This window comes from Oncorhynchus masou, chromosome 32, assembly GCF_036934945.1.
Source record: "Oncorhynchus masou masou isolate Uvic2021 chromosome 32, UVic_Omas_1.1, whole genome shotgun sequence".
Lineage (NCBI taxonomy): Eukaryota > Metazoa > Chordata > Actinopteri > Salmoniformes > Salmonidae > Oncorhynchus > Oncorhynchus masou.
The window spans coordinates 11,655,479-11,680,683 of NC_088243.1; the positions used below are offsets into that span (position 1 = coordinate 11,655,479).

The 25,205-nt window shown below is 42.4% G+C and overlaps 2 protein-coding genes and 1 long non-coding RNA gene across 9 annotated transcripts; 2 read left to right on the forward strand and 1 right to left on the reverse strand.

Annotated features, from left to right (window-relative positions):
* Positions 1-292: 292 nt before the first annotated feature.
* Positions 293-12,273, forward strand: tulp4b (TUB like protein 4b). 4 transcript variants are annotated; one of them, XM_064953275.1, is made up of 16 exons: positions 293-379; positions 1,290-1,383; positions 1,812-2,081; positions 2,474-2,602; positions 2,871-3,032; positions 3,381-3,561; positions 3,738-3,845; positions 4,009-4,172; positions 4,504-4,728; positions 5,004-5,259; positions 5,407-5,551; positions 5,802-5,946; positions 6,176-6,269; positions 6,434-6,577; positions 6,713-10,347; positions 10,596-12,273. In XM_064953275.1, exons 2-16 carry the CDS (start codon positions 1,366-1,368, stop codon positions 10,710-10,712), a joined length of 5,793 nt encoding a protein of 1,930 aa, XP_064809347.1. In that variant the 5' UTR covers positions 293-379; positions 1,290-1,365; the 3' UTR covers positions 10,713-12,273. The 4 variants fall into 4 exon arrangements, with proteins under 4 accessions (XP_064809347.1, XP_064809348.1, XP_064809349.1 ...); XM_064953276.1 differs by having other exon boundaries at positions 5,004-5,238; XM_064953277.1 differs by having other exon boundaries at positions 10,570-10,649.
* LOC135525579 (uncharacterized) lies at positions 1,717-22,368 on the reverse strand. 3 transcript variants are annotated; one of them, XR_010453184.1, is made up of 5 exons: positions 22,279-22,368; positions 3,971-4,123; positions 3,376-3,503; positions 2,851-3,018; positions 1,717-2,060 (listed from the first exon to the last, which is right to left on the reverse strand). It is a non-coding gene; the product is annotated as an uncharacterized LOC135525579 (long non-coding RNA). The 3 variants fall into 3 exon arrangements; XR_010453185.1 differs by having other exon boundaries at positions 1,717-2,674; positions 2,851-3,503; XR_010453186.1 differs by having other exon boundaries at positions 2,851-3,503; positions 3,971-4,641; positions 22,279-22,366.
* LOC135525578 (MFS-type transporter SLC18B1-like) lies at positions 12,557-24,279 on the forward strand. 2 transcript variants are annotated; one of them, XM_064953279.1, is made up of 14 exons: positions 12,557-12,826; positions 13,121-13,263; positions 16,298-16,393; positions 18,219-18,292; positions 18,529-18,676; positions 19,015-19,171; positions 19,412-19,548; positions 19,752-19,853; positions 22,298-22,389; positions 22,482-22,577; positions 22,735-22,809; positions 22,913-23,006; positions 23,454-23,503; positions 23,650-24,279. In XM_064953279.1, exons 1-14 carry the CDS (start codon positions 12,787-12,789, stop codon positions 23,705-23,707), a joined length of 1,362 nt encoding a protein of 453 aa, XP_064809351.1. In that variant the 5' UTR covers positions 12,557-12,786; the 3' UTR covers positions 23,708-24,279. The 2 variants fall into 2 exon arrangements, with proteins under 2 accessions (XP_064809351.1, XP_064809352.1); XM_064953280.1 differs by lacking the exon at positions 13,121-13,263.
* Positions 24,280-25,205: the final 926 nt, after the last annotated feature.

Genomic DNA, 25,205 nt, shown 5'->3' on the forward strand with positions numbered 1-25,205 from the left:
TAGAGATTACTGTTGTTGCTGTTCCATTACAACAAAAATACTTAAACATGTGCAATTTTGTTCTTTAATCATTAAACTGACATTTTGTAGAATTCCATTCATTCCAAGCATTTCGCTACACTCGCAATAACATCTGCAAACCTTGTGTATGTGGCCAATAAAATTTGACTTGATTTGATTTGATATGCAGGACTGCTCCTACTGGGGAGTGCCAATATGGCCGACCATCGGGTTCAAGGCCGCCCAATGGCCAACACATGGCAAATGCAATCCAGGGTTTATATACATTATTGTTGGCAACGCGACTGCACCTTATCATTACAAGTATTTGGTGTTCTGCACAGATCAAGGATATGACAGCGACCTTATATTTGACAAAGTGAGTTCTGCACCGTGTGCTCTTTTGTTGTGTGTGTATGTGGCATGTATATGTTGTCAGTTTTGCGATTGGAATTGGTCAGATAAAGAAATACGAAAGAGGGAAATCATCCGTTTTATACAGGTTCCTCGAGATCTCCTCTGATTCCATATAAACGAAGAGCGGTGGATGAGGGTGATGGCTTTCATTTCCATGCATTATCTTAATTCACTGTGATAGCGCGATTTGATTGATCCATTGAGTATCCATCTAATTGTAAATATGGAAAATATAGCCGATGGGTCGCCTACTGAATTTATATATATATATATAAACGTTCGCTTGCCATAAGGTTTTATTATGTTTCCGTGTATTCATTGGAATCTACCAGTTTTATTGAATCAGTATCGTGTTAATGACGTAACAGACTGATCTCAGTACCTATGGAGACACGAACGCAAGAGTGTGCGGTTCAGAATGTGCAATGCAGTGTTGCATAAAGATCATGATTCTAGCTTGCCGTTCCATTTAATAGCTGAGAACAATATTAATTTCAAGGTTGATGCACTGAATGGACAAGGCAGTGATTTTCCTGTTGAAAGACTTCACCTATTCGATTGAATCGATAGCGTGTGTACCGGCTATTGCTATTATTGGAATAGATACATTGGCTTAAGCCGAATTCATTCTTTAACTTTACATTTTTTCTTGACATTGAATAGTCATCAAACTGCATTGCCCCATACTGTAGGTATTTTTCCTGACACTTGATTGGAATCACATGAAGACATAGGCCTATATATTGGCCCTGTCATAGGGTACAAATCAGGATTGACATTTCAAGACCTGAGGCTCAAGCCGTCTTGGTGTAGTAAACTGAATGCTGTGAAACCTTTCATTTATATATTATTTTCTCTTTTCGGGACATTAGGAATTCTCTTGGTCTTCAGTGCACCATCTGCATGGAAACATGGACACCACCTACAGAGGAGGAATTGTAGTCAACGATGTCCAGGAACTGTGAGGTGAGTAACATGTGGGCAATTGTAGTTTATTTTGTATTCTATTCTACATGTTATATTACCTGGTCATATATAGCTGAGTAATATTGAGTTATGACTTGACTGTATAGGATGGTTTAATAGGCCTACCCCTTGGTGAATTACCCTAAGCACTTTAGCCTACCTAATGATCTAGAATAAAGTGTCATGTATAAAAATTAAAAATAATTTAAACAAAGAATCAAGCAAGTCAGTCGATTAAACTATTTGATTTAAACAGTGAGTCCCATTGAGACCGAGGTCTCCTTTGCAAGCGAATCCTGGATAACAAGACCAGCAGCAATTACACATTAAAAGTTAGAGACACAAATGCTTTAATCAAGAACATAGGAAACACATAAAACACACACAAATAAAGGTTACTATGTTCTCCTCCTCTGTTTAACTCCTAGCCTGGTCACTCAGTAAGGATGTTAGCTGCTGTGGAACATGGTCCCATCCTCTGCAGCGACTCCAACATCCTCTGCCTCTCCTGGAAGGGCCGGGTCCCCAAGAGCGAGAAGGACAAGCCGGTGTGCCAGCGGCGCTACTATGAGGAGGGCTGGCTGGCCACAGGGAACGGGAGAGGGGTGGTGGGCGTAACGTTCACATCCAGCCACTGCAGGAGAGACAGGAACACCCCTCAGAGAATCAACTTCAACCTGCGAGGACACAACAGTGAGGTGTGTGGGCCGGCTTTGTCATTTTTGTGTTTTCAATATCTTATTAGGCAGAGAACTGGGCAACCATTAGAAAATAATTTGATGTGTGTTAGTGTGAAGTATGTATAGTATGTAAATATATATATCTCTCAAATTATTGTATGTGTATATATATTTTAAAAAATTCTCTGAAAACTTTCAATTATTGTGTAGCTTTTGTCAGAGCTCACTTCTGTGCTGACTGTACCATCAGAAACTGGGGTGGAGGAAATGCACTGTTTTGTTGTTTTTCCCATCAGGACAGTGTAGGCCTATTTCATGTTGAATATTGAACTGTATTCCACATTCACATTCCTAGACAGACCCCTGTGTTGGTGGAGTGTAATAGCAGTTGCATTGTGTTTTCTCTAAAGGTTGTGTTGGTCCGTTGGAATGAGCCCTTTCAGAAGCTGGCCACGTGTGACATGGAGGGAGGCATCTTCGTCTGGATTCAATATGAGGGACGGTGGTCTGTGGAGTTAGTGAATGACCGCGGTGCCCAGGTAAGTTTGTACCTGCCCAGGTAAGTTTGTACCTGCCCAGGGAAGTTTGTACCTGCCCAGGTAAGTTTGTACCTGCCCAGGTAAGTTTGAAGTCATCAGCACACACACATTACCATTGATCATACAAAAGCACATTTCATATGAAATGCACAATCATCATCAGAGTAATATATCAATTGATGGGAAGAATATTAGTTAAAGGTATTTGTGAAAATATCATGTATCGATGTATGTATGTTTACTCTTACCTCTCGTGTTTCTCCATCAGGTGAGTGACTTCACATGGTCTCATGACGGTAGCCAGGCCCTGATCGCCTACCGGGATGGGTTTGTCCTGGTGGGCTCGGTCAGCGGACAGAGACACTGGTCCTCAGAGATTAACCTGGAGAGCCAGATCACCTGTGGCATCTGGACACCTGATGACCAACAGGTAAACCGCCTCAATCAATCAATGCTTTCCATGTATTAATAAAGCCCTTATCACACCTAAACAAAACATTGTTACATGTATTAATGAAGCCCTTATCACACCTAAACAAAACATTGTTACATGCATTACACTTTTACATACAGATACATTTACACCTGATATATTAAATCATCTGTTGGTTTCCAGGACACAGATGATGTCTAGTCCTGGACTAAAAATAATGTGGGACCCTGTTACACCCTATAATGGAGAAAATTTTGTTCTTAGTCAAAGGCTTCATCTACGTCCAGGAAACTGTCTCCATATACGCTTTCTCTCATAAAATCCTTCCTGCCCACTGTACTTCAGGTGTTGTTTGGTACGGCTGATGGTCAGGTGATAGTGATGGACTGCCATGGTCGTATGATCGCCCACGTCCTCCTGCATGAGTCAGATGGCATCGTCGGCATGTCCTGGAACTGTCCCTGTTTCCTGGTGGAGGACAGCACAGAGAGCGACACCGACTCTGATGACAATAACCCACCTCAAGGTAACATATTGTTTTAATGCTAAAACAAAGAAAAAGGGAATCCCTGTTTTATACTTCTCTCTAATGTACCGGCTAACGTTGTTTTTTTACCACTGCTTTGAACACTATAATTGTGCACTACGATGGTGACAGTACATTGGCCAGGAGGCTAATGTGTATGTTTTTCTCTCCCCTAGTACGTAACCTGAAGCCCCTTCTGACAGTCAGCTTCATATCAGGAGACATCAGTTTGATGAACAACTACGATGACCTCGCTCCTACCATCATCCGCTCAGGACTCAAAGGTACTGACTTTATCAATCTTCTGTGTAAGAGACAACCAAATTTCGTAAAGTGAAGCAGTTTGCTGTCGTTAAGAGAAATAATGTACCGGGGAAACCCACCACTGTGTAATATAAAGATACTCTACCGTATGAACGTGATGTGACTGAAGCCTCTCCTCTTCAGATGTAGAGGTCCAGTGGTGCTCGCAGGGGGACCTCCTGGCAGTAGCTGGGATGGAGAGACATGGTGTCCCCGGACTCCCCTCTGACTCTATCATGAGGAACGCCCTGGTCAAGTTCTACAATGTCCAAGGAGAACATATCTACACATTAGAAACACCTGCCCAGGTGAGCTCCCCTCTGATTTCATCCTCTGAAACGTTAGTGTGATATTTAGAAACTTGTTGTAATCTGTTTGCATGGCATAATTTCAACCAGTTTTGCCTTCTGGGTAGGGTCCTCTAACACATATAAATCAAAGTCTATAGGACATCTGAAATCTTCAACCAATAACCACAATGCTAACAGGAATTAAACTTAATATGAAATGTTGTCTTGCCACACTTCCAAGTCTCGTTCAGTTCAGTGGGCTATGGAGAGAACCAGAAATCAAGGTTCCATACAATGTGAATACAACAGGGCTGACTGGGAACCTGCCTTGTCAACCTTTGCCTTGCAGCGCCCCATCACCACCATCTGCTGGGGCCATAGAGACTCTCGTCTGTTTCTGGCATGTGGCCCGGCGCTGTATGTGGTGCGAGTGGAGCACCGGGTGGCCAGCCTGCAGCTGCTGTGCCAACAGGGCATCGCCAGTGCCCTGCGGGAGGAGAGGGACGTGGGCAAACTCAACATGCCTTCCTTACTCTGCTCCTATGTCACCACCGCCTTCATACCCACCATCAAGGTAGAAGGAGATTTATTCAGTTGGCTACTGTAGGCTATTATCTCAGCTCAAAGACATCTGGACCTGTTCATTTCAAAATCACATCACCCCTTGGTCATAACCCCTTAATGTTTGTAGATATGTAAGGTGCAAGGGATGTGCTGGAAGCTCCATTAATACCCTGATTATAACTATTCAGACTCTAAAGCTCTAAAGGGCTAAGGGGCCAGGGGAAGGAGTAGGGGTAGGATGTGAATTGGGAACCATCTGTTAATGCTCTTCTCTTGTTTCTCTAGCCTCCCATTCCTGATCCCAACAACATCCGGGACTTTGTCAGCTACCCCACTGCTGGCAACGAGAGGTTGCACTGCACCATGAAGCGAGCGGAGGACAACCCCGAGGCAGGGGGACCCTGTTACACCCTATACCTGGAACACCTAGGGGGGCTGGTGCCTATCCTCAAAGGCAGACGTATCAGCAAGCTACGCCCAGAGTTCATCATCATGGACCCCAAAACAGACAGCAAAGCAGGTGGGCTTGGCACAGGAAAAGGTATTATAATGAGCTTTTAAAAAATAGATAGTATGTTTGACACAAACAGCTACCCCTACTATTGTTTTTCAGAAGTTCTACAGTTCTGACCTGTTTAGGTTGAGTCATAGATAAAAAAATTCTTTGTTGTTTGTTTGTTTATTTCAGACGAGGTGTGTGTGAATGCCATGATCTCCTACATGACTGACAGCTGTAACTGTTCCGACTCCAGCGACATTGAGTTGAGTGATGAGTGGGTTGGAAAGAAGTCGCCTAAACTATCCCGAGGAAACAGGTCTCCCAAGCATTCCAGGTATCTTTCATTACAGTGGTCTAGATTCTGCAGGAATGACATTATAAGATTTCTGTTTACCATATTCAACTCTAATCCTAAACATTACTCGTCGCTGATCCATCTAATTCAAAAGCTCAAGCTTCCTAAATATGTCATACCGGTATTTATCATTTGATTTGTTCTAACTTGTTGTAACGACAGTGTTTATTATTTAAAATTAGTCTATTTTGCCCTTATTTGCCATTGGTTTTGTTGTTTTCTGGCGTAGAAGGAACATGGAATCAAGAAAATCTCCCAAGACGTCTAGGACTAGTCAGGAAGGGCTTCGATCGCCAAGGTTACCAACGAAGAAGCCTCTGATTCGTTCTCCCAGTCTGACACGTCGAGAGATGTCCATGGATGGAATCTCTGAGGTATTATCTGAACATGTGTTAAGTGGAAAGTTCATAGTGATTCTATTGGCTGAAACTGCTGTTTTCGCTAGTTTCAATTTTGCCACTTCCACAGCCGGAAGTAAATCAGGTAGCTAGCTAGCTAGCTAGCACATACGATATTTGGTTCTGGGTTCTAAGATCATCTTTCATTTGGTTAAAAAAAGTCACCAAATAATCCACCTGCCTTTTTATTTGCCTGGTTTCACAGCATAATTACCTGGCTCAAGTCACGTCCAATATTTGGGGGACTAAGTTCAAAATTGTGGGACTTGCTTCTTTCTTACCTGCTAATCTGGGTGCAGGTAAGATCACTACAATGTGAGAAGAACAAAATGTACACAATAAATCACACATTGCCCAATTTGATGTGTTTAACTTTTTACGTTTTTACTTTATTTTGAAAGCTATTTCCTTCCTGTCATTTTTCTGTCAAATTTGACCAAATACATGTTTCTCTCCATTTCAGTTATCTATAAGACCAGTTTGCTCCATCTACAACCAAGGCAGATGACAATCTACCTTCCAGAGGTGCGGAGAATATCACTTGACTTCATGAGCCTGCCGGTCTTTAACCCAAACGTCTTCAGTGAGGATGAGGATGACTTGCCAGGTATGAATGAAGGAAAGAATTGGATTTCACTGGATTTTTCAGGATTATTGAATACAGGATTTTCAGAATTTGAAATTTGTGTGGATCAATGTGCATGTTGATGTAATTCATAAGAGTCCCTGACTTGTGTTTCAGTAACGGGACCATCTGGAGTGACAGGTGACAACCCTCCATGTACGGTCAACATCCCCATCGCGCCCATCCACAGCCCCGCCCAGGCCATGTCCCCCACTCAGAGCATTGGTTTGGTCCAGTCCCTGCTGGCCAATCAGAACATTCAGCTGGATGTCCTGACCAATCCCACGGCTACGGCTTCAGCAGCAGCAGCAGCAGCGGCCTCAGCCTCTGTTCTGGGGTCTGATCATGGTCAGGATGCTGTGGCAGTACATTACAGTGGGACTCTAGGAAGGTACTCCAACCCAGGACAGGTGATATTTAATGGGCTAGAGATGGGTCCCCTCCTGGCTGGAACATTACCTCCACCTCCGCCTCCACATAACCTCCCCCAACAACCTCACCAACAACGTCCTCAGTCACAACAGACGCACCAACAACAGCAGTCAAAACAACCACAGCAGATACAAACGCAACAACAGCAGCAGCAGCAACAGAGGATGCAACATCAACAACTACAGCACCAACAACCACAGATTTCACAACATCAACAACTACAGCACCAACAACCACAGATTCCACAACAACATCAACAACTACAACAGCTTCACATACAGCAGATCCAACAGCAGCAGCAGCAACAGACTCAGCAGCACCAAGCACTGCAACAACAGTACCAACAACAACAGGCGGCACTGCAACAGCAACAACAGCAGATCCAACAGCAGCACCAACACTTGCAACAGCAGCAAATTGCTCAGCAGCACCAACAGATGCAACTGCAGCACGAGCAAATGCATCAGCAGCAGCAACAAATGCAGCAACAACAACAGCAGATCCGACAGCAGATTATAGAGATGAGGCAGCAACAGCAGCAGTTGCAGCAGCAGCATCAGCAGATACAACAGCAACACCAACAGATGCAGAGACAGCACCAACAAATGCAGCAGCAACTAAAGCTGCAGATCACCTTGCCCCCTCCGCCTACTGGCTACCCCACCATCTCTTTGCAGCAGTTTCAGGTACCCCACCCCAGTCCAGAGTTGGGACCAGAAAGAGGACAGCAGGGCCATACTCAGAGCCATACTCTGGGCAGGCCAAGTCTACCGCGATCCAGGCCTCCATCATTCATTGATGTAGACAGCATACGGTCTAGACCTCCTTCCTTCCTTGAAGCAGACACATCAAGATCTAGGCCGCCGTCATTCATCGACATAGACACAATACGGAGTAGACCTTCTTTCGTTGATGTAGATACCGGTACATTGCGATCTAGACCCCCGTCTTTCCTCGATGCGGACTCCTCCCGAACTAGAACTCTTTCATTCATAGACACAGACACACTACGGTCTAGACCTCCTTCCTTCCTTGATGCAGAGACTTCCCTTGAGATCCAGATGAGGAAGGTGAATGCTCCCCCGCCCTACCCAGGAACCGTAGTGTCTGCAGCCACCGCCACAACCTCCACCGCTCCTCAGACCCTCATCACCAACTGTGACAACCCCAACATACTGGTCACAGCAGACCCGTGTCTGAAGAAAGACGAGTTCTCACTCCACCCAGTTGGTCTCCAGTACCAGATGGGATACGAGAGGATCACAACCTTTGACAGCAGTGGGAATGTAGAGGAGGTGTGTCGCCCTCGCAGAAGACTCATACGCAACCAGAACGCCTACGCTGTTCAAGGCATGGGAGGTTCTGCCACACTTAAAGTCACCTCATCGTCTGACAGTAAGAAAATCCATCTTCCTTACAGCTCAGCGACTCTAAGCCGCCTCTCGGTGCCACGATACTCCATACCCAGTGGAGACCCGCCCCCCTACCCAGATCCAGCCAATCAGGTCAACATTAACACGACAACACTTCCTCCTCCCCAACGCATGGACAGTAGTCACATGATTCACGCTACCTTGCGACGTGACAGGCGAGATGGGGAATCCCGCTTGAAGGTGTCCCAGATGGTTGATGCTTCAAGGACTCTACCATCCAAGTCGAAGATCAACAGTGCTGCCCTAGCGCTCTCTTACCAGCAGAGAGTGCCAACAGCTCTGTATACCTGCACTCAGTGCAGCAGCAACAGCAGCAGCACCAGTGTCAGTGTTAGCGGGGGTGGTGGTAGTAGCAGCAGTGGCATCGCAGGAGGCACTGTAGTGCGACAGGATTTCCCACCAGGAAAAGGTGCTCATCACAGCACCATCATTGTCCACTCCAAAAGCACTTCACCTCTTGCTTCTCAGTCATCGTACAATCTGCTGAGTCCTATTGATAACAGCAGGGATAGGACTGTATACGTGAACTCTGCCTTTACTGAAGACGAGGCATTAAGTCAGCAGTGTCGTCACCTGACTCTTGGGGAGGTTAGTTTGACTCTGAAACGTCCTCCGCCATACCAGTGGGACCCAAACACCCCAGAGGAGTTCTGGATACCTCACGAACAGACTATCTTAGCTCCCCCTCCACCACCAACACACAAACCCCCACCCCCACTCATCTTCAGCAATGCTCAGCACCTGGACATGACGCGGCTGCCTTTCCTACTCTCAACAAAACCCCCCAGCAGCCCAAGCACTGTTACTTTCCCATCGGGTTACCAGATCTCCCTGTCACCTTTCCCTCCAGGGGGAGGTCAGGGTGGACCCCCACTCCAGTCAATGCAGAGCCCTCCACCACCCTGCCCTCCCAATGAAGTAGTTGCCCCAGTTCCCCAGTTCACCCAGCAGGACCCCAACTTGGTCTTGCCACCTGGATACCCTCCCAACCTTACCAACCTGGCTTGCTGCCCTCTGCCACCGATGTACCCAGGAGCTAGCTCCTGTGCCGGGCTTCAGCTTCAACCTGTTAGCCTGCACCCCTGGAACCCCTACAGCCTACCCATGCAGGACCCCTCAGGCTCTGCCACCCTGCCCAGCAAGTCTCATCAACTGTTAGAAAAGCCAGTCCTCTCCCCATCTCCTCCTACGGTTCCTCCTCCCCCACCTCCTTCACTTCCTCCTCCTCCTCCACCAACCATGCTGCCAAAACCCAAAAGCCCTACAGAGGAGCTGACGGAATCTGCCAGTAGCTTCCAGGAGCCGTCTTCTCTAAATGAAAGCCCTGTTCCAGACCGGCAGGGGACTGACAGGTTCAGCAAGAAGAGCCGTAAACGTCTGGACAGCCGAGCTGAGGAGGCAAACATGACCACCGTCTCAGAAGGAAAATCCAAAAAGGAAGGGCGCGCCCTCTCCGACTTCAACTCCCTCATCTCCAGCCCCAGGCTTGGCGGCAGGGAGAAGAAGAAACCCAAAGGCCAAAGGGAGCAGCTGAACAAAACCAAGAAGCTCAACAGGACAAGTACCACCAGCGAGTTCCAGGACAGTTCCGAGAGTGAGCCCGAGCTCTTCATCAGTGGAGACGAACTGATGAACCAGAGCCAGAGCTCCAAGAAGGGCTGGAAGAGTAAGAGGAGCCTGAGGATGGCCAGTGAACTGGAAGAGATCAAGTGCAGGAAGGCCAATGAGAGAGAGGACCGCGGGCTGGGCAGCCAGGGATTCGTCTACGTCATGGCCAATAAGCAGCCACTCTGGAACGAGGCAACACAGGTCTACCAGCTGGACTTCGGAGGACGGGTCACTCAGGAGTCTGCTAAGAACTTTCAGATCGAGTTGGATGGCAGACAGGTAAGATTTTGCTTTTATTATTTTCAGAAACCTGGATGATTTGTTAATAATGGCAGTTGTATATAAGTTAGAATTCTAAAATCAGTAGTATTGTTGTTGATTAAAATACCAACTGTCACATTGACCTCTTTATGGCTTAGCTGAGTCAGTACCCATCGAGCTCCAGGTAGACATTGAGCGATGAAAACAGGCCTTCCTCAAAGTGTTATATCTGTTTTCCAGATTTTTTTCCCCCTTTATTTCTACAGGTGATGCAGTTTGGCAGAATCGATGGGAACGCCTATATCCTGGATTTCCAGTATCCTTTCTCAGCAGTGCAGGCCTTTGCAGTGGCCTTAGCCAATGTTACTCAAAGGCTTAAGTGAGAGACTGCTCTCACCCAGCAAGCACCACATATGTGTCATATATATGGATCTGTTCCAGCCTATACTGGTGCATAATGACAAAATAATCTGATGATGTTCCTGGGTCCTGTAACAAGGGACTGTCAATTTAGTGCTTTGCAAGGACAACAGGGTTTATGGGGCTATGAACAGTGGTGTAGTGGAGGGTAAACGCACGTAAACACCGTTTACGCACCTTCTTTCTTTTGCGCGAGCTGAAATATGCATTGAAAGTATAGGGTGTGTTACTACAGCGTTTACCCACCAATTTGTTTTTGTTTTTTACAACTACATCACTGGCTATGAAATACACTTTAGTAAGCCTCATATAGAGACATTTTAGAAGCTCTTACTTACCGTATCTATGCTTCGCATTTAAAAACTGCCCTGTGGAGAAGTGCAATTTTAAAAGACCTGATGAAAGAAAAAATGCAGTGCTGGACAAAAGTGTTGAAATGATGTATTGTGAGAAAGGAGACCATATTGATTGTGGAAAGACAACAATATGAGTTTGAAGGAACTAAGAGTTTATTTAGAATTTATTTATAACATCACTTCTATGAAGTGATCCTATAAGAATATCCACATTTCCCTAATTTGTGCCATTATTGACAAGCCATTATGTAAATGTTATTGTATGACCACATACTCCCGTACAACATTAACTGGAACACATTCATAAATAAATTGTGACACCTGTATATTATCAATGTTAGACCTTACTTTCTGCCAATCATCTGTTTTAGTAGACCCTATGAAAAACAACAATTGAACGCATGTGTAAATTCTTATCAAAAATGTTCAAATGCATGGATCATGTTATCTGGGACAAGGTTTATACAGTAGAAATCTCATCTGCTGCCAGATCGGTCAACTCATGTTAAATCATACAACAACAAAAAGACAAGCTAACCTCTGAATTAATGTAACGTTATGGTGTATAAACTTGGTTGGCTCTGTGTTTTAGTCAGTCATTGGTGGTGTTTAAAGATGCTACTTGAACATTGCATTTGAATGTGAAGTGCTTTGCCTCTGTGGAGTTGCTGCTGCTTTTTGATAGAGATTGTCCGCATTAGTGCTAATAGTGTCACATGTAATTGAAGACATCAAAGTTATAATTTTTATATTTCAGATTTTAATTTGTTTTTGATTGACTGATTAATTTGTGAACATGTTGTTCAGTAATTAACATGTCTGGTGCTGCTTTTTTAAAAGTATATCTGCAGGTTTATTTTAAAAGGTATTGTAGACAAGTTATGTGATGATTCAACTATTCAATGCTTAGCATTGCTACTCTACTGTGTCATACAGCAAGACTTCAATGCGTATTATACAATAGAGACAGTGTGTGTGGTGTGGTCATTGTGTTATTGTCATCACCACCTAAATTAATATTATTGTATTGCCTAGATGGATTTTTCTTTAAAAAATGTCAATTCTATACAATGATTTTTGTCCAGAATATATATCAGAAGATATATCATTAAAGATAGGTCTAACTGATTTCCAAACACTTAATTAAATGTATAACATTGAAAACACATATCTATGTCTCTTCTCTCTCTGTGTGTGTGTGTGTGTGTGTGTGTGTGTGCGTGTGTGTGTGTGTGAGGGGGCGGGATTTATCAAACGTCACCAAGCCACCCCTACTCAAAAGGTTAGTTTCACAACTCTTGATTTGTCAGGGGTGTAAGCATTAGTCCAAACAGTTACAAAACGTTTCGTTTTGCAATTAAAACGACAGTTTCTATTGGACAAATTCAGCTAGGTCTCTACACGTTACGTTCCTTTTAAGAAACGTTTATCAACAGAATAGTTGTAATAAATACACACCAGGCCTCTTCCAGACTCGCATTTTAGCGAATCCAGTGCTCTTTCTCCAGTCCTTATTCAAGGGCACGATATTTCTGAGTTGTCCGCTGGCGCCGAAGTCATTTACGAATTTAACCGGCCAGATTGTGACACATTTGGTTTCCCTAACTTTATGAAGCAGTATCTAACATTATTCATGTACCAGGCATTTCAGATTTGAATAGCAATCCGGATTAGTTAATCTATGAATGACAATATGGATTCTGATGAAATTCAACAAACAGGTTGGTGAAATTAAATTAAATTGCCGTTTATGTAATCTAATAAAACATTGTTTCTCAGTTCATCTCAAGTGTCTATTTTAAAATGTCTTCAGAGTTTGTAGGCGAGTTCAACGAATGAAAGTCCTACCACTACAGATATTAGAAGTTCGCTACAGTTAAGGAATGCACTTGTTGGTTGCCTAAACGTTGTTACAGTCTTACTCTGACAGCAAGTATGTCATGTTGTAATTAAAGGATTCCTTGTTTTTTAATGCCCAAATTGTATTTACTGTTTGAGTTTTATTATTTATGTAGATGGCAGCACATTAGAAGAATCAACAAGTAGTCCTAATCAAAGGATGACAAGATATCAGATCCTCACATTGACGTCAATCGCATCTGTCAACTTCAGCTCAATGATTTGTTACTCTATACTGGGACCATTCTTCCCCAAAGAGGTATTGTGCAATAGCCTACCAACAATTTTACTTCCTCATTGCTTATGAAATATTGTTACAGGTTTTGTTTTTTCCGATTTAAGTTTTGAGTTTGGACTTTTGCGCGTATAGCTCGTTAGCACGTAGGGCGCACCGATTGGTGTCTTCTTCAATGGTATATCGGCGATCACACAATTTATTGTGCATCAGCCACCTACTATGCGAGATTGAAAGAGGATTACCGATTGTCACCTCGTTAGTCAGTGTGTGTTACACCTGTGCTGGTTGACATCTCGTTAGTGGGAGTTGTTTCACCTGTGCTGGCCTTGGTGCTTTTTACCAGTGGCTGGCCCAGTTGTCTAATCAAGTCAAATCTTCTTGGTCACAAACACATGGTTAGCAGATGTTATAGCGAGTGTAGTGAAATGCTTGGGCTTCTAGTCCCGACAGTGCAGAAATATCTAACAATTCCACAACAAATGGAATTGTTCATTGGATGAGCAATGTCAGAGCAGCATAGGCAAGATGCAATAGATAGTGTAGAATACAGTATACACATATGAGATCAGTAATCTAAGATATGAAACAATTATTAGAGTGGCATTAATAAATTGACTAGTGTTGCGTTTATTAATGGAGGCAGGTAGCCTAGTGGTTAGAGCGTTGGCCCAGTAACTGTAAAGGTTGCTCGATTGAATCCCAGAGCTGACAAGGTAAACAAATCTGTTGTTCTGCCCCTGAAGAAGGCAGTTAACCCAGTGGTCCTAAGCTGTCATTTAAATAAGAATTTGTTCTTAACTGACTTGCCTAGTAAAATAAAGGTTAAATAATGTTTTTTTTCAATTAAGTGGCCAATGATTTCAAGTCTGTATGTAGGTAGTAGGCTCTCTGTGCTAGTGATGGCTGTTTAACAGTCTAATGGCCTTGAGATAGAAGCTGTTTTCAGTTCCACCTTTTTGGCCTTCCTGTGACATCGGGTGCTGTAGGTGTCTTGGAGCGCAGGTAGTTTGCCCCCTGTGATGCATTGGGCAGACCGCACGACCGTCTGGAGAGCACTGGGGTTGTGGGTGGTACAGTTGCCGTACCAGGCGGTGATACAGCCCAACCGGATGCTCTCAATTGTTCATCTGTAAAAGTTTGTGAGGGTTTTAGGTGACAAGACACATTTCTTCAGCCTCTTGAGGATGAAGAGGTGCTATTGCGCCGCCTTCACACTGTCTGTGTGGGTGGACCATTTCAGTTTGTCAGTGATATGTATGCAGAGGGAACTTACAACTTTCCACCTTCTCCACTACTGTCCTGTTGATGTGGATAGGGGGGTGCTCCCTCTGCTGTTTCCTGAAGTCCACGATCATCAGTTGTCTTGAGAGATGTGGAGGGTCAATACCTTTAGTTGGCGCTCCCTATTTGATTTCATTTTGTGCCACTTTTTTGGTTTGATCCCTATCTTCACATTTGGTGTGGGGTTTTTTGTTTGCCTCTTCTTGAGCAAATTTAGTAGGTGTTAATAGTGGGTGTCTTTTAGGTTCCAGTTGTTGTTGCTAGTCAACTTGCAGTGGACACCCCCATGAGTGTCTTTCAGAACCCCTCCTAAAACCCCTAACAGTTTTGTTTTGGTTGTCAGCAACTCTTTGTTAGTTCCTTCTGTTTGATTGACAGTTATGGTTTTCTTGCTGGGGAACGTAACAATATATTAAAATGAGAGGTTAAGCGAAATGATGTAGAATCATGATTTATTTATTCAGAATCTAGAATTGAAAATTGACTTAATTTTTAGCAGTACCATAGTAAAGTACACTTAATTATTGGTTGGATGTAAGATACCAGTTCAGACTAGATGTCATGACTGACACGTGGTTGTATTTGTATAATGTGTTGGACACGAGAAACCCCCCAAAGCATACAACAGAAACTCAGTCACACATCAACTTATGCAAGCATCAAGCAGAAACTCGCTCCTGCAGGTTCATGCTCTACGACAGGGCTCTCCAACCCTGTTCCTGGAGAGCTAACCCTCCTATAGGTTTTTGCTCCAACCCCAGTTGTAACGAACCTGATTCAGATAATTATTAGAATCAGGTGTGCTAGATTAGGGTTGGAGTGAACCTACAGCACGGTAGCTCTCCAGGAACAGGCTTGGAGTGAACATATGGTAGCTCTCCAGGAACAGGGTTGAAAAGCCCTGCTCTACAACATCAGAGTATAACAGAAAGTGGCACAGGTCCTAATCCAGGTACTTCTGTCTGGACTACTGCAGCTCTCTGTTGGCTGGGCTCCCCGGTTGTCCCATCAAACCCCTGCAATTTATCCAGAACGCTGCAGCCCGCCTGGTGTTCAACCTTCCTAAGTCACCCCACTCCTCCGCACACTCCACTGGCTTCTAGTTGAAGTTCGTAGCCACTACAAGACTATGGTGCTTGCCTATGGAGTAGCAAGAGGAACTACCTTCAGGCTATGCTCAAAGCCTACACTCCAACCTGAGCTCTCTGTTCTGTCACCTTGTTCTGTCTCTTGGTACTCCCAACCCTACGGGAGGTCAACTCCCACTCAGCCCAATCAAAGCTCTTTTCTGTCCTGGCACCCCAATGGTGGAATGAGCTTCCCCCTGATGCTAGGCCAGCAGAGTCCCTGCTCATCTTTTTTTTTTTGATGACAGATCATAGAAATGTGCTGTTTTCACATATTTTGACTGGAGATAATGAATATGAGGTTGACAATTGGTGGATTTGCACTTTTAGGATGATGGTTGATCTCATTGCTAAAGATGATCTTTATGCTTTTGGGAAACTCAACCTGTAGATGCGTGAACATTGCGGACCTAAACAAACACTGAGTCAAGACTGTGTTATAAAGTCAACTGTTGTGACTGTTTTCCAAAGTATTTTGTGAAGCACATGCCTTCTCTTTCCGAAAGGAAAACAACATCTTGTACACAATCATAACTGAAGCTTTTTCACCAAAGCTTTTTTTGGTGTTTTGCAGTATCTGTATATTTAATATTGTAATTTATTGATAGATACAGGAGCTTTACTGTATGTATATTGTCTCTATACAGGCCATGAAGAAAGGAGCCAGTCAGACTGTCATTGGCCTTATATTTGGCTGCTATGCTCTGTGTAATCTGATGGGCTCCTTAGTACTGGGTAAATATGTAAGTATTTGGAATAACTAGGCTACAGGGCCTTCAGAAAGTATTCGTACCTCCTGACTTCTTCCACATTTTGTTGTTCCAGCCTGAATTAAAAAATAGATTAAATATGTTTTACTCTCACCCATCTACACACAATACCCATAATGACAATGTGAAAATGTGTTTTTAGAAATGTTAGCATATATCTCATTTAAAAAAGTATTCACACCCCTGTGTCAATACATGTTAGTCACCTTTAGCAGTGATTACAGCTGTGAGGCCTTCTGAGTAAGTCTCTAATAAGAGCTTTGTGCACCTGGATTGTACAATATTTGCAAATTGTTCATTTTTTAAATTCTTCAAGCTCTGTCAAGTTGGTTGTTGATAATTGTTAAACAGCCATTTTCAAGTCTTACCATATATTTTCAAGTTGATTTAAGTCAAAACGGTAACTAGGCCACACAGGAACATTCAATGTGATCTTGGTAAGCAACTCCAGTGTATATTTAGTTTTGTGTTTTAGGTTATTGTCCAGCTGAAAGAAGAATTTTCCTCCCAGCACCCCTGATAAATCACAATTTAAAAAATATTAATATTAAAAAAAAAAAAGATTTGCCCCAAACATAAGACTTTATTCAGGACACAAAGGATTTTTGCAGTTTTACTTTAGTGCCTTACTGCTATCAGGTTGCATGTTTTGGAATATTTTTGTTTTTGTACAGGCTTCATTCTTTTCACTCTGTCATTTAGGTTACTATTGTGGAGTAACTACAATGTCGACCCATCCTTTTCTCTTATAATAGTCATTAAACTCTAACTGTTTTAAAGACACCATTGGCATCATGGTGAAACCCCTGAGCGGTTTCCTTCCTCTCCGGCAACTGAGTGAGGAAGGACGCCTGTATGTTTGTAGTAACTGGGTGTATTGATACACCATCCAACCAGTGTAATTATTAACTTCACCATGGCCTCCCGAGTGGTGCAGTGGTCTAAGGCACTGCATCAGTGCCTGAGGTGTCACTACAGACCCGGGTTTGATCCCAAGCTGTGACCGGGAGTCCCATAGGGCGGCGCACAATTTGCCCAGCTTCATCTGGGTCAGGAGAGGGTTTAGCCGGAGGGTTTTACATGGCTCATCAAGCTCACATTGGTGTGGCTGGGTTCCAGGTTAAATGGACGGGTGTTAAGAAACGCAGTTTGGCGGGTCATGTTTCGGAGGACGCATGACTCAACCTTCACCTCTACCGAGCCCGTTGGCGAGTTGCAGCGATGAGACAAAATCACAATTGGATATCATGAAAAAGGGGGTAATATACAAACAAACAACTTCACCATGCTCAAATACCAATAGGTGCCCATCTTTGCTAGGCATTAGAAAACCTCCCTGGTCTTTGTGGTTGAATCTGTGTTTGAATTCCCTGCTCGACTGCGGGACTTCATGTTAAACACTTATTGCACACATTTTCTGCTGAACTTATTTAGGTTTGCCATAACAAAGGGGTTGAATACTTATTGACTCGAGACATTTCAGCTTTTCATTTTAAAATAATTTGTCAATTTTCACTTTGACGTTATGGGCTATTGTGTTTAGGCCAGTGAGACACATTCTCAATTTTAATCCATTTTAAATTCTGGCTAACACAAAATGTGGAATAAGTCAAGGGGTGTGAATACTTTCACCCTGTTCCCGGTGTACTTCTGATTAGGTACCATAGGGCTCTGGTCAAAAGTAATGCACTCCATAGGGAACAGGGTGGCATTTGGGATGCATCCTACGTTTTAGTCATCAGACTACTCTGCTTTATGACTTTTCACCCACACAGCACGTGCTTATCTCTCCTTTCAGATTGTTCAGATCGGGGCAAAGTTCATGCTAATTTCAGGCTTATTTGTGTCATCAGTGTGCACCATTCTCTTTGGGTGAGTGAGATTTGATAGTGTTCTGCAAGCATCTCATACTGTCCATTGTGATTTAATGGCAGATGACTACTTAAACAAATAAGTTAGTTATCCATCAACAGATTCCAGTTGTGGAAGTGCTCATGAGAACACTTAAAAAATATATATTTTTTAAATTAAGTGCACTCCTACAATTTTTACTCAACATGGACAAATACATATTTTCATCTAATTATTTTCCTGTTCTTGTTTTACAGCTTACTCGACAAAGTTCCTGACGGAGCTACTTTTATTATCCTGTGCTTTATCATAAGGTCTGTTGACGCTGTGGGCTTCAGTGCTGCAATGACCTCTTCTTTCGCAGTTTCAACAAAAGTTTTCCCAAACAGTATAGCAACTGTTCTGGTGAGTTTAGTCAGCCAACCCTTGTTTAAGAGTCTGTATGTTTATATGGTGGAATTAAACATCATGTTCAAACAAGAAGGCATTATGGTTGAGGTTAAAATGTTTTGTATCCCAAGAGTTTGGCACCATTCGTCTGTCTGAAAGCATCCTTAGCATTGTAATTAGTTCCTCTATTTGGTCATAATAATATGATTCTATTCTATTTGGAACTGTAACCCATACAAGCAAAATGTTAAGGCAGATCCTTCTACTTTGTAAATATAAGCCTGTGGGTATGAGGTAAAACTGAATGTGCACATTTACTTAGTTGAATATTGTGTTGTGTTTTGTCGTCTTAGGGTAGTCTGGAGATCTTTACAGGGCTGGGTCTTATACTGGGACCACCAATAGGTGGATGGCTTTATCAGTCTTTTGGATACGAAGTTCCTTTCATGGCTCTGGGATGCTTCCTATTTCTCATGGTCCCCTTCAACATGTACATCCTACCAAGCTTTGGTAATGGTTTACTTATGGTTTATGAACTTTTAACTAATAGTTAGCCGTCTATAATATATTTCTAAATACCTATGTGGGGGCACTTTTAAAGAAAAGTCTTGTGCAAAGTTTTACCTAAATGTTTAAGATACCTGAGTCTAAAAGATGCGTGTTGAGACCAAATGTTTTCTCTTTGTTATGAAATTATTCATGTGGTGATATTTCTTGTTATTATATTATTCTGCTTGTTTCTCTGTTCAGCTGCTGATCCTAGCAAGGACTCCTTCTTCAGGCTGTTCACGCGTGTGAAGATAGTCCTCATATGCTTTGCCATATTCACCCTGAGTTCTGGACTCGGCTTTCTCGATGCGACCTTGTCCATATATGCCATTGATACGGTAAAGCAAAGCAATACAAGGGTTGAGGTGAATTCCATTTGTTTAATTCCTAAATTGACTGAACTGAAATAGAATTTACCCCAACCCTGGTATACATGAAAACCTCATATTTGAGAATGTATTTGTCACGTTTCAAAATACGATTATGTCTAGTAGGATGGACCTCGGTAACTTAATGTTTCTGTTTTTGATTCTCCATGCAGTTTAACCTGTCTCCAGGCTATGTGGGTCTTCTCTTGCTTGGTCTGTCGTTGCCTTACTGTCTAGCCTCACCTCTGCTTGGTATCGTCAGTGACAGGTTTCCTGTGAGTACAGTTAACCCAACACTACACCATACAACACTGTAATATGCTAAAAATACACTACATTGTTGGTTAAGGTCTTGTAAGTAAGCATTCCTGTTTTCAGCACAAATGTGTCAAATGAAATTTGATTTGATTTACACTATACAACATTATACTATACAAATCAATTTTATTTATATAGCCCTTTTTACATCAGCTGATATCTCAAAGTGCTGTACAGAAACCCAGCCTAAAACCCCAAACAGCAAGCAATGCAGGTGTAGAAGCACAGTGGCTAGGAAAAACTCCCTAGAAAGGCCAAAACCTAGGAAGAAACCTAGAGAGGAACCAGGCTATGAGGGGTGGCCAGTCCTCTTCTAGCTGTGCCGGGTGGAGATTATAGTAGAACATGGCCAAGATGTTCAAATGTTCATAAATGACCAGCAGGGTCAAATAATAATAATCAGTGGTAATATACTATGCTACGTTAAACTATACTACGCAACACTATAAAACACTACACAACACTACAATATAGTATACAACAACACTACGTAAGACTGTGCTATACACCACTACACAACACACTATACAACATACTATGCACTATACAATACTATAATATGAAACACTACACAACAATATACACTACTATACTATAAGCCCCAATACTAGACTACACTTAAGTAATCATGCCCAAGAAGCCGGTGTTTGGAGGATATATTGGTACAGGTGTTGTTTGGCCCGAGAAGCCGGTGTTTGAAGGATATATTGGCACAGGTGTTGTTTGGCCCAAGAAGCCGGTGTTTGAAGGATATATTGGCACAGGTGTTGTTTGGCCCAAGAAGCCGGTGTTTGGAGGATGTATTGGCACAGGTGTTGTTTGGCCCGAGAAGCCGGTGTTTGGAGGATGTATTGGCACAGGTGTTGTTTGGCCCAAGAAGCCGGTGTTTGAAGGATATATTGGCACAGGTGTTGTTTGGCCCAAGAAGCCGGTGTTTGAAGGATATATTGGCACAGGTGTTGTTTGGCCCAAGAAGCCGGTGTTTGAAGGATATATTGGCACAGGTGTTGTTTGGCCCGAGAAACCGGTGTTTGGAGGATATATTGGCACAGGTGTTGTTTGGCCCAAGAAGCCGGTGTTTGAGGGATATATTGGCACAGGTGTTGTTTGGCCTTAGAAGCCGGTGTTTGGAGGATATATTGGCACAGGTGTTGTTTGGCCCGAGAAGCCGGTGTTTGGAGGATATATTGGCACAGGTGTTGTTTGGCCCGAGAAGCCGGTGTTTGGAGGATATATTGGCACAGGTGTTGTTTGGCCTGAGAAGTCCAGTACCGGGAAACCGTGCCAACAAATCCTCAACACTGACTTGGCATTATCACTTTTATTCAACTGGTTACCAGCATATTCAAATAATGATTGACATATTTTCATTAAATGTTATTTTGATGAATTTATTCATACTATTTAATCCTTCCACAAGATATAGTCTCGACACAAATCTAGGGTTGCTACCCAAGCTGGCTGGTCATTCGTTCTATCGGTTCGGTTGCCAGAGACCCGACCTAGTCGTTCAGTCTTTTCGTTCTGTATCTATGGACAGAACGTTGATTCTAAATGTTCCATTGCCATACTGGCTGGCAACGTTCTTATCCCTTGCTTGCTAGCTTGCCAACTACGGCTAACTTAGTCACGTCAAACACTGCAGTCAGAATAACAGCAAAGTAGCTGCATTTGCATTTAAGCGGTTTTCTAGTGACATTTATTTGGATACATCCATAATAATGACCTAATGAGGTGCGATTTTGCTTGGCATAGAAAATGTGCTCTCTCATTAGGACGCTGTTGTTCAGAGGAGCTATCCGACAGCACAGCTAACACAATCACTTCAAACTGAAGCTAGAAAGACTGCAAACTAGCTGCACTTTGTTTGGTTTGACCTTTTTTTCAATTGGCATTTCTTTATTTATATCCAAAAATATTAGGCCAGCTGATTCATTTAGACTGGCTGAGAAACCCTGCCTGCCTGTCTGTCTGTCTCGTCCCGACACGTTCATTACTATAGTACTGCTGGAGATCAAATTTGAATATTGAAACAATGTTGGAGAGACAGACCGCAAGGTTTATACAAATCTCTTGTTAAACTAAAAGTTAGTCTAAAAGAAATGTGAGATAATGTCTAGATGCTTTTTATAGTTGAAATCAAGTTTATAAATTGCCTGGCTGGGCTGATGAGACAGTGGATTGCAGTCAGATGGAACAAAGTAACATAATAGATTTAGCCGGTGGTAACTTCTTTAATAGACACTGGCTGGAATGTGGTTTTAACCAATCAGCATTCAGGATTAGACCCACCCGTTGTATAATATACTATATTCAACACCAACCAATACCAGTGGTGTATTGTAGTCACAACTTCTCTATTATACAATACTGTGATTTTACCTTCTGGTTGTGTTTGCAGTCCACGAGGCCATGGTTCATGGTGCTAGGAGGCTTGTTTACAGCAACTGGCTTCTGGTTCTTAGGTCCTGTCCCCATTCTGCAGATAAAGAGGTCAGCATCTGTTATTATCAGTGTGAAATGTACTACTTGTTTACTACTATTACTACTAACAAGAAGCTAATATTACTTGTTTTTGTCTCTAGTCAGCTGTGGCTGGTGGTTTTCATGCTGGGTATCATAGGATTCTCTCTTAGCATGACTGCCATCCCTACCTTCCCTGAAATACTCGACTGTGCATAGTGAGTTGACCATTTACATACACCATGGCACTTGAGCACATATACAAATATACTCTATTTACAATGTCCATTTTCACTTAGAAAAACATATCATCATCATCATCGTCATGCACGAGGTACAGAATCTAAAATAATATTGCTAATTTTCCAATGGCAGTGAAAATGGATTTGAGGAGGGGCTGAGCACTCTGGGACTGGTGTCTGGATTGTTTGGAGCAGTGTGGTCCTTTGGGTGTGTACTTGCAGTCTTTGTTATATTAAGTCTCTGAGGCACAAGTTGAGAGTTGCAGTTCGAAGATATGAATTCTTAACAAAGGTGTGTTTTATTTGTTCAGGATGTTTTGTGGTCCAACGCTCGGTGGCTTCATCACACAACAGCTGAGCTTTGAGTGGGCTGCTTCTGTTCAAGGAGGCCTGGCCTTTCTATCCGTATGTATTATAATAATAAATGTATTTTATATAGTGCTTTTCATTACAACAAGAATCTCAGACACTTTAAAAACCAAATAAAGCAGACATTTGGTTCTGGCAGTTGTTGGACCATGGTCTCCCACAGCTTCAGATGAATAGGTGAGGCAGTTGTTGGACCATGGTCTCCCACAGCTTCAGATGAATAGTGAGGCAGTTCAGAAGGGCAGATTGGACATTTATGAAGCCCATTAGACACACTTCGATACTGTCAGTCCTGCCTCGACACTCCTGACCGCGGTCTCCTGACCCCTAGAAATGGGGAACTCAAATGTCTTTGCTAAATTGCTCATGTGGACATCAACACATTATTTCTGCTAGTCAGTAAGATTGCGGTCACATGGATAAAAAATAATAAATTTTATTTTTCAATGTGCTGTCTGAATATGACTTTCCTCTTGTCCTCAGGCTTTTTTTCTTGGTGTATATTTTCTCTGTCAAAGAACACGACAAGAAAGGTAATGATTCCATAATAGATGTAGTTTTTTTTTTGCATAAACAAGTAAAACATTTTATGTTGAGAGAGAGCCAATTGAAAAGAGTAACAGGTTTGGAGAAATTGGTATTTGTGCCTGAATCTGCTTTTATTTGTTGGGATCTGAAGGTCTCCTCAAATCCAGACGAAAAGACCTTCCGATGAAGCCACCCATCTTCTGACCTGAACAACGATCATCTACCAGGAACCATTGATATTTTCTGCTATGAGAAACTGGTCAGATTAAGATCCTACACCTGTATATGTACATCGGTGCTAAACGTGGAATGTGACTTGTATTAAAATATACAACTAAGAGGATGATGCTACACAAGTTATCGTTTGTTGTCATAGCATTATCAATCATAACAGAAGCAGTTCAGTTTGCATTATGCCAATACCATATAAGACCTGTGTATATAATTACTTGAACTGTCAAGGACCTCAACAAGCCGTGGTAAAGCTTTGGAACTATTTTAATTAGTTTGTTAAAAGCCATTTTAAAACACCATGTACTTCGGAACAGGAATGTTTCACAAAAGAATGTTTACTTGACGATAATCAAATGGCATTTATACATATCAGTTGGCCATGTTAAATATGCACCCATTGAAATCCAGTACTATGTAAATGCCCCTCATTCTCCAATCTTCACAGCACCTGACATGGGTTATGTCTGAATAGTTAACCTCCTCTATGGCTATGTAGATTGACCAATGACCATATCAGTGACGGCAATAAAATATATTTTCCAATGGACCAATCAAGCAAATATTGTATGTCCATTTATTAAGTGATATAAAATGCAGTTCATTCAAGGACACTAATATTTGAATATATGTAACTAATGTAAGCCTAGTCCTTTTACAGTCTGAGTTACTTCTCAGTTGTAGTTACATGCCAACTATTTCCAAATACCATTGCTTTCGGAAGAGAATGTTTCACAAAATAATTTTTACTTGACAACTCAAAGGGTGTATATACACACACAGTATCTGTTATGTAAATATGTACCGATATTGAAATGCAGTTTTATTTTACCTTTATTTAACCAGGCAAGTCAGTTAAGAACAAATTCTTATTTTCCATGACAGCCTAGGAACAGTGGGTTAACTGCCTTTTCAGGGGCAGAACGACAGATTTGTACCTTGTCAGCTCGGGGGTTTGAACTTGCAACCTTTCGGTTACTAGTCCAACGCTCTAACCACTAGGCCACCCTATGTAAATGCCTCTCATTCTCCAATCTCTACGACATGGATGATGTCTGAACAGTGGGGTCAGAACTCCATGTATGACGTGATTTCAGTGCCAACAAATTGTATTTGATAATTTCGTATTTTATCATTTCGAATTCAATATTTTTATTTATTTGTAATGCACAAATGTAATCATTCATAAAGGTCCCGATTTCCGATTTTACGCCCTTCAAATCCACTTCTCAGTAGTTGATATTCAGGCTTTTACTTCATGAAGATGGTTACAGGCTTTGCAGGAGTGGTTCCCTTGAGTGCTGAATAAAAGTAAATCAACTGCTGAAAAACTTCCCACTTGCTGGCCAACAGATTTTTGGTGGAATTTACATTCAAAGGGGTTTTCAGTACATTTATCTTAAGCCTTCCATTTAAATATGGTGTATCTTTTGAATTAGAATTGTGGACAGACTATAGAGTACATGGATCAATGAA